The following is a 12250-nucleotide window of genomic DNA, read 5'->3' as shown; positions in this document are numbered from 1 at the left end:
ATTAAATTGTAAAATTTTTACAATTCTAAGTATAGTCGTGGTGGTGTTGGCCTACTTCTACCATCATTTGTTTCCGGTGGTCATCAAAGAAGTTCCATAGATAAGAAGCAATTAATGATTGTCATTTGTGCTGTCCTACAACCATTATAGAGAAAGAGAAAAATACAATTAGTGTTTTAAAATTCCGAACGCAGGGAAACATTAAATAATAAAAAGTAGTAGTGTCGCGTGTACAGAACATGGCGAGATATTTTGTCAATGAATATTGAAACTACAACTGGTAGTAGACTTCTACAATTTCTCATTTTAGTAGAGGGACTATAGAGACTGGGGGCCTTATGCAGAGTCGTTTTGATGTCTGATTAACACCATACTACGAAGTTGACTAAAGGATGGTTATCAAAATTGTACTCAGAGTCTCTGATTAGGACGTAGTATTTGATGAAGTTAATCACATGTGACTAATTAATCTAGAGCAGAGACTAATCTTTTACCCGCAGTTTAGCCTGCGACACATTTCGTATTTCATTTATTTTCATTTTTACAGACTACGCATGCGCTCATCTACTTTTCCGTAGTTGCCACATTTATTTTTCTCACCCGATGCATTCGGGTTATGTAAGTTAATCATACCCAAATCAATTGTTTAGTTGTACTCAAAGTTGACTCTGAATACCAAAAAGTGCACCTTCCTTAGTAAAGAGCTAGTATGCTCTTAACTATTCTGTGACTAACCCTAGATTAAAGAATTCTCTCTGAATACCGTCCTGGGTGTTTAGGCATTAAAAAATAGAAAATAGGTAGGCAAATAGTCACTTAAAATTTAAACAATAGGCAGTAAAATAGGCACTAAAATATAACTGAAAATAATGAAGATGAATACCGGTACTCAATACAATTAAAAAATAAATTCAGGTCATGGATAATGTTCAAAGAATATTGAAACATACCTGTTTTCTATTATCTTCTTTTACTGTATATATAAAAACGAAGCTTAACATGTATTCAATGTATATTTGGTAAATACATTCTCTACAGCACTTTATCACTACATATAACAGTCCAAATATTATACACTTTATCACTACACACAGCAGTCCAAAGTTTTACAGCACTTTATGTGTACACACAGAAGTCCGAAGTTTTATGGCATCTTATCACTACAAACAACACTTAATATTTGTCGAAAGAGGCAGAATCCTTTCTTGAAATACAAAATTATATATATTTTTCCCAATAAAGTCTTATTTTGAGGAAAATGCATAGAATAGGCAACATTAGGCACTAAAGCAATTATTTAGGCAGGACGGGGCGAAATACGCAAAATGGCTTAAATTGAAACTATAGCCCCTCATATAAACTTTAAAACGTTATTATTGATCATATTTTTAATATTAAAGAATAGGCATTTTGCTTAACATCCGATCTCTAGAGATAGGTTGGAGATAGAATATGTGAAGAGGCATCAAAAGAGGTTTATTTTTGTGCAATCACCTAGAAGAAATACACTCTAGAGAACTCTGACACCATGATGGCATTAGTCCTTCTCTACATAGTCACCATGCCTAGCGACACATTTTTGCCAGTTCTTCACTTTTCGTAAGCCTGTTTTGTAAAAGTCTACAGTTTGGCTTTGAAACCACAATTCAATATAAAAAAATGATGTAATCTCTTCTGTCAAAATGGTATTTTCTGTGTGAACGCTTCATTTTTTGGAAGAGAAAAAAGTCACTTGGTGCTAGGTCCGATGAGTAAGGGAGTAGGACAATATTTCATATCCTAATTATTCTATTGCCTTCATCATGGATTCCACTATCTACCAACAGCCAACATAAAAGAACGTAACTACAAAATGTATGTCCGAGGGAGTTCGCATTTCGTCACCTTCTAAGGATTGCATGAAACTTTTGATACCCCTTTGCTGGGCCGGATTTAGGGGGTGCACCGGTACACATGCAACCCCCCCCCCTTAGTTGTAAATGTACACTATCTAAAATGAGAAGCTAGCAATGAAAATAGCAACATTTTCCGAAATATTCTGCCGACATGCTTCCATTTGGGGCTTAAAAGAAAGAGGAGTTTTGCAAAACCAATAGTTTAAGTTAATTTTCCGAAGGTTGAAGGAAAAGGATACAACAAGCAAACCAAAATAACATTTGTCAATTAGGAAAGAAAACAGAAGCCGTGAAGAGAGAAGAACAATTTTTCCTGCACATCACTTGCAATCCTCTTTTTAATACCCCCCCCCCGTCACATGTCACTTTGAAGAGTTTCAATAAGACCGGCTGGTAGTTATGGTGCACCACCCTCAGAAAATCCTGAATCCGACCCTGCCCCTTCGTATTCTTTGGATACTTAACAATCGCAGAAAACCGCTTCTCGCTATCTATTAGAACTCTACCATTTATTGTCCTATAATGATCAACATAAAAACCGGAAATGATAATTTGAACCAGTTCCCGTTTGTATATTAGCTCCGTCAAAAAACTTGACTTCTGACTTTTCATCCTGTACATCTTCGCCAAAATTGGTCGTGGTCCATCAAAAGAATCCATCTCAAATTCTTGAGACATTTTGTCTCCCAAACGGACGGACGGACGAACACATCAACAAACAGAGTAAATATATAAATGAGTTATTGAGAAATCAAACTTCTTAAAAATTCAAAAAATAAAAAATAAAGAAATAAAATCTGGAAAACCTATAAAATATGCTCCACTTGTTCAGCACCATTCCGAACGCTTTTTTCTTTTTCTTTTCTTTTTTCTTGTTTTTTTTTTACTTGTTCAACATATTCCTTATAAACTTTCATTTCTTTTAAAGAGTATGAAGTTTCAAAACATCCGTTGCAATGGTATCCTCCTTGGAGTACTTTTCACTGCACACTTCTCAATTCAAAATTTACCAATAAATAGTTCATGCGTTTCAACTCAGGAAATAGTGCTAGCCATTCTACGGGCTCAGCTTCTCCCAATCCAGCGTTTGCAGAACATGTAACTAGAAAGTAATATCACAATTAATACAAAGACTTTAAATAAGTATCCAACCTGTATACATTTGTTTACCTGAACTTCCTTGTGTGTTGCAAGCATCAGAATACACCAATCAACGGCAGATGCTGTAGTATCGTGGCCCTGAAAGGAGAATATCAAATAAAGTTAAACATGTGTAAAAATTTACTGGCGAACTGAGAACTGAAAGGTGTGTATAACTTCTATTTTCAGAGATATTTCTGAACTGATCAATGTATGACATCATCGCATACTTTTTTTTTGCTTATAGCAAGCACCTGAAGGTTCCGTGAGAGTCAAGGACGCGAGAGGTGGCACAATTAAAGAGTTCAGAAATGCTAAGCAAAGATTCGCTACCTCATAAGGTTCATGAGTTTGAAACCTCAATCTCATTTGACATCAGTCTCATAAAATCAGTGCGAGTTCCAAATCACAGTATAGGCGTGAGTGCGAGTAAGCGTGACTTCGGACTAGTAATAGGAACATGATGGCAGACTACTGATGGGAATGTGAGGTCAAGTCAGTATGATGTTGGGTGCCGGGCCATATTTAGGTATGGGGTTTTATCACGGGCCGTGGCTAAGTCGGAAAATTTTGGATGAGACAAATTTTCTCGAATATGGATATGAAACAGATACAAAAACGATTAAGCGGTACTCAGCATAGAAAACAGTGTAAACTTAAATTAGAAAATGAACAGAAATCGCTTGATATGAAATTGCTTAAGATAAGAAGTTGCTAAGAAATGATACAGTGAATCACTCACAGCTTTTTCACACCGGTATTTATTGAGTTTGAGGGGCGATAAAAATTTACAGGGTGTCCCATAAAGAACGCAACTTTTGAAATGCCCAAACATTTCTGTTCTAATAAGTTGGCAACACTGAACGTTACACAATTTCCATCTGTTGTCATTGTAGTTAGTAGTCATGAAGCACCGAATAGTGCATAATCGTCATTCTTGAATATTTGAATATATTTTTGTACAAGTAGGAATGAAACGCTTCCCGATGGACAAGTACGTATGTCGGTCACTATGACAACACGCTGTTCCATCGCGAAGCGCCTCATTCCTACTCGTACAGAAAATATTCAATAAGCATGTGGAACTGTCATGAGAAACGGTATAGAACAAATAATCCCGCAGAGAATTGGAATAATAGATTAAATACTCTGCTAAACAAGCAAAATCCTCATGTCATCGAATTCGTCCGTTTTCTCAACTTAGAAGCCAAAGACAAGTGACCATGCTTACGACTTATCTCAGCTTGTAAGGTAAAAGAAGAAAGAAAGTATATGTGCAGCTTGAACACACACACACACACACACACACACACACACAAAAGGGTAGTTTTGATGTTTCAAAAGATGTTAGATGATGTTTGGTTGCACTTTCTTATATTCATAAGTTATCATAAATTGTAAATCGTGTGTATATATATATGTATATATTGATAATAATTACATATAGGTGGTGATAACCAGGGCCGCCCACAGGGGGGATGTATGGCGCAAGCTGCGCCATTGAGAAAAATTTTGGAGGGGATTTTACTCTACTTTCGAACTAGCAATTTTACTGTCGGAATAGCATTAAAACACGATTTTGAAAAGCTAATTTTCAAAAATTTTCCGGGGTGAACCCCCGTACCCTCCTGCTTCGATACTCGATGAATGAAGTACCGCCCAAGTAGCCGTATGAAAGGAAAGGTTGGTTCGTTTTAAGAGAGAAGGGCCGCCCACCAAAGGGATGAATGGCGCAAGTTGTGCCATCGAGAAAAAAATTGGGGAAGAATTTTACTCTAATGTCGAATAAGTAATTTTGCTGTCGTCAGAATAACATTGGAACACGATGCGATTTTTTTTTACATCTCGAGAATGAATCCCCCTACCCCCTGCTTAGAAACTCTATGAATGAAGTACCGCGCAAGTTGCTATATGAAAGGATGGGCTGGTCGGTTTATCGCTTTGTGTAGGTAATTTACCCATTTTCTGCTGGGAGCATTTACTTATTTCTTATTTATAGGCCTACCATGTACGACACTTAATAAGTAATGCTGTTCAATTGCTACATGATGTATAATAAATGAATTAATGATAATATTTTGTATAGTTTTCTGTTTGTGCGATTACATTTTCCAGGGCCTGCGGTAAACTGAAAACCAGCTCAAAAGTGGAATCACTTTGGGGGGGGAGTGCGCCATCAGCTTTGGGGGGGGATGGGCACCCCTGGTGATAACAACGGTAAACGGCCTACTGCAGATGAACCAAGTTCATAGAAAATCCAGATACTAGTTCCGGGAAGACTCTTTATAAAAGCCGATTTATGTAAACCTTTGATGTGATTTGTGAAATAATATCAAACACATTTCGGGGGATACATTGGTCGAATTTGAATTCAACGTAAAGAGTTGAGTCGAAAAAAAAATCTTACAACAGTATGGAAAGCATGTGTGCATCCTTTCGTATTTCCTTGAGCATGCAATTCCATTTTTCCTCCCTCTGCTCAAACTTTATTAAGAATTGCACAGTAACAGTGTCAGTTATTCAACATGTACAGAAGTGGGAAATTCATTTTTCAATGTCAAAATATGTCATATCATCGCCCATTTCACTGTTACGGATCTGGGAAGGATTTTGACATGTACGGATCTGGGAATGCATACATCTGGGAGGTAATCGCATACGAGGGGGTTAGATGCGGCACTACAATAAAAAAGAAAAAGAAAGTAAAAAAGAAGAAGAAAGAAACAAGGAGAGAAAATTAGCGACGACTTTCGAATTCTTCCTTCAGCCACGTAAAACACGTTCAACATATGTGAAATGTATTTATTGGTATTTCACGTTATTAGAATAGATTGTTACATAGTTGGGTATATGGTAGAATGACTTATGTTATTGTTATAACAAACCAATTTACAATGTTGCAGTAAATTATGCCACCATTAGTAATATTCAATAAATATTGTTCGCTATTGTTTTCGTTTATACATATCTGTACATAAATAATAACACAATGTAATCACTGTAATAAAATGCCAAATATAAGTTAGGACTAGCGGGGTGCCAAAGTCACTTTGTACAGGTGAAAATTTTGCCTTGGGCCGCTCCTGCCTGCATACAAATAAAATTAAGCCTCGAAGAGATTAAAAGCTACGAAAGCAGCGAAAATATAATACAATCTATTTAATACTATTTTGTCTGGCTTGTGTATAGCCAGAACTAGAAGAGTCACTACCGGTACTACTACTACTACCGGTACTATTGTTACTACTACTACCGGTACTACTGCTACTGCTACTACTACTACTACTGCTACTACTACATATATCGAGAACAGAACCCAACCAACCCCTGCGGGGCTTCTAACCCGTTCCTACTACTACTACTATTAGTACTACTGTTACTTACTACTGCAACTGCTACTACTACTACTACTACTTACTACTTATATCGAGAACAGAACCCAACCAACCCCTGCGGGACTTCTAACCCGTTCCTCCTCCTCCTCCACCTACTACTACTACTACTACTTATACTAAAGCTTCCTTAAAAGATTTACATCTTAAATCTTTATAACATGCGATTCCGATTCATTATGAACTAAAATGAGTCGCTAGAATCACTATGATTCGTTAGAAATCACTGGGGGGAGCGGGCTATACTCAATCCTTTTGTCTTTTTGTTTATAATTGAAATTATCAGTTTTAGTGATTATAAAAAAAAGTAATGGCCAGTGAGGGGATCGAACCCACGACCTTCGCGTTATTAGCACGACGCTCTAACCAACTGAGCTAACCGGCCACTATAGATGATACTCTCCAACATAAATTTTCCAGAAAGATAATTTATCATTATACTTAATTAAGTTCTTTTTTGTTTATTTAGTGAACTTTGGATATTTTATTTTAATGCAATCGCAATCTTTAATACTAACAAAATATTATCTAAGTTTAATTCAGTTACATTCACACATTAGCTTCAGTAACGCAGCTACCGCCACGCCGCGTAACGGAAGTTTTAAGAACTTACAAGAAACCTAGTTTGTGATAAAATTACGTAAGCCTATAAAAGCTATACCAGAACATGTGTCGGCTAAATAATCCTCACCTCAAACATGAACGTATCTACTTCCTCCCGTATTTCTTCTTCCGTGATAACTGCTCCGTTTTCACAGGCTTCCAACATTAAATCCAAAAAAGCAAGGCGCCTTTTGCCTAAAGACAAGGAAAGAAATTATTATACATAACAGATGGTTCATTGAAGCGATTTTTAGCCCATTTTAAGTTATTTCACTGAGCTTCGTAATCAAAACCAGTTCGTCAGGTTGACCTTGGAAATTGATAATCTACATAGATGGGCCTGCGGAATAGTGGTTGCTAAATAATGACTGAATTTTTATGGAAAATATTAAAACTTATTTCATCGATAAAATATTTTTAAAATATGACTACGCAATACTTTTATCGAACTAGTTTCATTAATACTGTTTATGTTAAGAAATACCTATTTTTTTCAGTTAGTGATATTTTACTGCAAAGCGCTTCGTGTCATCTTCGTAAAATCGGTGCAGATTGAAAACATGGCTACCTATACAAAATTACTAAATACATCTATCTTTTGGATAAGACTGAATGTTAACATATCAAAATGTGTGATATTCCATACCTCGCTGCAGATTTTACTTTAGAATGATATTGGTTAAGAATACACCGTTGTATGTGCAAAACTCGTTCTAATCTATCTGATTATAACCAGATTCTGCTTGTAAGTTTTCTAAATTTCAGCAGCATTATTCTCTGCGTTACCGCGAAATCTGATTGCCAATAAATTCTTACTAAAGGGAGAGCGTTATCTTCGGATTAATCAGGGATAAAAGTGGGACTGAAAAGGTAGGGGAACGCTTGACGTCACACCGTGCCCCGTGCCTATATTTGCTCATCGTATTTTTTTTTAGAAAGTGGGGAGCCACCGTTAGGTCTAAACTTTACATAAGTAGAACACATAGACAGGCGGGATTCAGAGAAGAATAGCCACCGTGGAATTATGAGTTAAAGCTATCAGCAAGGGCGCCGATCCGGTGCTCATGTGGGCTCCCTATTGTATTTATGAATATACAATATTTTGCATAAATTGAATGCAATTTGTCTTAAAATTCTCATATATATATATATATATATATATATATATATATATATATATATATATATATATATATATATATATATATATATATAAATATATATATACTTTCTGCATCTGAATTCCTCCCCCCTTCCCAAATTTGTAGAGAAATCGGCGCCCTTGGTTATCAGATAACTGTTTTGGAAGATAACTAATACAAATATCGGACGAAATTTTTTTTAATCATATATACTTCATGTGTATAAAAATAATAATTTAATCCTTGTTGCGGTTCTTCATACCAGATACGTAGTTAAATCTTTAACTGATCGTAATACGACTTATTTTAAGATTAATGTCAAATTATCTAATGTACCCCCTCCAACCCCCTTGGGGAAACAAAGAACGAGAGGCGGATCTAGAGAGTAAAAACTTGGGGGGGCGGACCCGACCCAAGCCTTTGATAGTTATAACATGAATTTACTATAAATTTCCAAAAATAGCTATATAAATAACAGCTTAAATTATTTAAGTTACTTGAAAAACTGGGGGTGGCTAAGCCTCGCGTCCCCACGCTAGATCCGCCACTGCAAAGGACCTGTCTAATATTGATTGTGGCTAAAGGGATTGACCAATGGAGGGTATACAATCTTCTTTTACTACTTAAAAAGATATTTTTCAACTCAATGTTACGTATGCCTGTAGTTACTTGGTTTGAATTCTACTCTAGTGCCATCTAGCGCTTCTTCCAGGTATATTTCCGATGAGCTTATTTCGGCAATGTGCCGGATCATAGATAAAATGGGTACCACTTACCCCAGTAGCACAGTTGATGGGCCGATGTCGATCAACATGGGAATTTTTGGTGGGATCGATGTCGCTGTCGATGACGATCGATGCAGAATGGCAAACATTTTTTCGACATTGGCCAATATCGGCAAATCTATGTCGATCGACATCGGCGTCGATGTTGATCTATGTGGGTCCCATGTGGATTCTTCCAGATCAATGTTGGCCCCACATTAATCCATGTAGCCCCATCTAGATCTGCCTTATATCAACATAATCGATCTTGGTCCCTGGTTGAACAATACCGGCCTATGTGGGATCAATGTCGGCCCATCTAGATCTGCCCCATACCCACATCGTCGTTCGAGCTCCCTAGTTGACCTATGTGGGATCTATGTTGAACCACCCAGATCTTCCCTGAACCCATATCTTCGTTCTAGCTCCCATAGTTGATCGATGTGGATCTATGTGGGATCCATGTCGGCCCATCTAGACCTTCTTTATACCCACATCGTCGTTCTAGCTCCCTGGTTGACCGATGTGGAATCTATGTTGAACCACCCAGATCTTCTCCATACCCACATCGTCGTTCTAGCTCCCATGCTTAATCGATGTAGCTCTATATGTTCCTTGTAAAAAGAACGGAGCTATTCAAATGTATTTGAATCGCCCAGTACTTTTCACAAGGAACATAGAATAGGCGACATTTCTGATCTTCCAGCTTCTATACACAATTGCGAAACGTACGAGCTCAGCCTATTTCTTTTCACACTAAATGATTAAATATGAAAGTTTTATTCAAACCTGAGTGCGGATATGTTCTTTTGTATTGCATGTTGTAGATCTGGGTTGGACCCATATAGAGCTACATCGGTTAACCATGGAAGCTAAAATGACAATGTGGGTATGGGGAAGATCTGGGTGGGAGATCCCACCCACATCGGTAAACCAGATGTGACCATATAATTTTTACAGATTTAACACCAGATGGATATGTCAACATATCAGATTTGAATAGGGCCATGTACTGCATCTCTGGCGCACGCTACATGCTTGTCTACCATTTTGGATTCAAGTTATGTTTTTCTAATGAAAATAGAAGAAAATGACATCGGATACATCAGACATTTTTTCAAAATGTCACTGGTGCAAGTAGTTTTGCCGCACTTCTATCTATGGCGGATCCAAGAGGGCGGTCGGACATTTAGCGTGTTTCAGAGATGCAGTATTTAGACTAAACAAAACAGTATATAATAAAAACATTTTCAGATTGAAGTATTCACATTTTTATTTTTTTTAAATAATTAAAATAAAATTTACACAAAACATATTCCCTAACTTTTTTGTTTTTCGTGAACTTCACTCATTGCATAGAGGTATATATTGTACAATTGTTTTGCTGTTTCCAACATAACGAATGGAAATAAATACTTTTAAACACGTAACTTATTATCATTAATATAGAAACAACATAAAAAATGAGTGAATCTTCTCTTGCATCAACTTAATAGTTACCAAACGTTGACACTGTCTTCACCATTTTATTTCATTCCATATGAAGAGTTCGCAGGAAGGACTATGAAGGGCACGTTTTAAAATGCTCAGAAAATTCTTTCTCAACACCAAAATGTATAATTAAGATGGTGAAAACACGTCGTAATTCGCTCACGTGTACATTCGCGAGTGGACTACGCCCTATTTTCACCAACTATTTTGCATCTTTTGGTGTGGAGAAAATATTTTTTGAGCATATTCAAAATGTGACCTTCACTGTTCTTAACGCGTACTCTCCATATACATCATTGTTTCCTTCCACTGAAGAAGGAACCAGCTCTTGTTCCGCAACGTGTGGAAACTATTTAGTTTATTCAAAAAAGGGTTCACTGATAAGTGGCCATTTTCCTGACCCTTATGTCAATATATCATATGTATAATAAAATTAAACACGTAAAAATCATATACACTCTACGTCAACGAAAGCCACTGTAAATAAATTTATTTCAAACATCGAATTTTTCCGCTACACATCCCGACTAGGGAAACTAATATATAATCAAAGAAACTATGCAGATAATATTTATCTTTCTACTTAACCTGAAATAATTTAGAGAAAATTTAGGAAGTTCTTTTCTTCTGTAAATTATTAGTTTCCCATAAATTTTAACTTCTCAAAAGTTTTTTTTTTTAAATCCCACTGTAAAATATCCGTTAATTCGCACACTGGTCTGTAGTGTGGACTCATCCCTTACACTTACACAGACAGCACGGAAGTTCGGAAAGCTCATTATATTCAGTAAAATATGGATGCCACTATAAAGTTTTAATTTGGATAGGTTCTTTGCAGTAAAATACAACATAAAACTTATAAAAATGTATCACTAGGAAATATTTCTGCAAATTAGCGAACTGAAAGTTACTGTGATAAATTAAAAAAAAAACTATTAATAACGGTTACTTTCATGAAGTTTATAATTCTCTTGTACTTTAACATATTATTGTCTACTATTTTATTTACAATAAGACATTTCGTTCATATAAGTTTGTTTATATCAGACACGCTGCTGAGGGTTGATCACAACTAGCCGCGGGACCGATCACCCCACGGCTTTCCCTTCGGGGTGACTCTGCAAGGTGAATTCAAGTGGTCCTTGGACTCTTGCGGGTTCCCCGCGGAACGACTGTGCATCTTCCCCTAAGTCTTGAGCCTGTTCTCTTCTCCGATTACATCTGTAGCCATCCCAATCTCGCGAACCACTTAAGACTTTCCCAATCCGTCGGACAATGTCGCTAGTTTGTATATCAGGAAATCGGAGTTGTACTGCTCCTGAAGAAGAAAAAATTGTAAAAACTCAATGCAATAATACTGTATCACCAGAAGGGACTACACATTTAAATAGCAAATGTCATCATTGAGAAATAACAGATTAATTTTGAAGTTACATAAATAAAATTCGAACGAAAATATAACTTTCTCCTAAAATACAAAGAAACCTTTTATACATTGCACAAAAAACATCCATTGTACGCATGAGCGCATTATTACGTGCCCGAAAGGCTAATCTAACAGGACATTGTCGTTCGGTGTCAAACAGAGGAAGTAGGGAGTGGAAAACGATATGTGGATGGCTCAGAATATCCACTCGTTTCAAGTCAAAAATTAAAAATTTACTTGCACGGTGCGATTAACAGAAAATTACAACTTCTTTCAGAGGCAAAAACAAGGAAAGCAATGATTTTATTTACCTGCGAATAACAGCGTTACCAATGCCCTAAAATGTCTACAAATGCCAAAAAACTCTAATTTTCTTAGTTTCATTTTTCTAGATTAA

General features: G+C 36.5%; 1 protein-coding gene and 1 non-coding gene across 3 annotated transcripts in view; both read right to left on the bottom strand.

The window, feature by feature from the left end:
* The window catches only part of LOC145672906 (cytochrome P450 4C1-like), a 151792-nt gene that overhangs the window by 15260 nt on the left and 124282 nt on the right, over positions 1-12250 (bottom strand). Inside the window, exons 9-10 of one of the 2 annotated variants that reach the window (XM_081742108.1) lie at positions 7119-7225; positions 3066-3134 (exon numbers count right to left, since the gene is read on the bottom strand). In XM_081742108.1, coding sequence (XP_081598234.1) covers positions 3066-3134; positions 7119-7225 — 176 coding nt within the window. Of the gene's footprint in view, positions 1-3065; positions 3135-7118; positions 7226-10191; positions 11746-12250 lie in introns of those variants that run through there. The other variant, XM_081742107.1, reaches the window with a different exon arrangement.
* On the bottom strand, positions 6739-6812 carry TRNAI-AAU (transfer RNA isoleucine (anticodon AAU)). Its single transcript has one exon. It is a non-coding gene; the product is annotated as a tRNA-Ile (tRNA).

Source organism: Thermobia domestica, chromosome 16 (assembly GCF_964235325.1).
Source record: "Thermobia domestica chromosome 16, izTheDome1.hap1.1, whole genome shotgun sequence".
Lineage (NCBI taxonomy): Eukaryota > Metazoa > Arthropoda > Insecta > Zygentoma > Lepismatidae > Thermobia > Thermobia domestica.
Note: the sequence above shows the minus strand (reverse complement) of the source record. Positions and strands in the feature narration are given on the sequence as shown.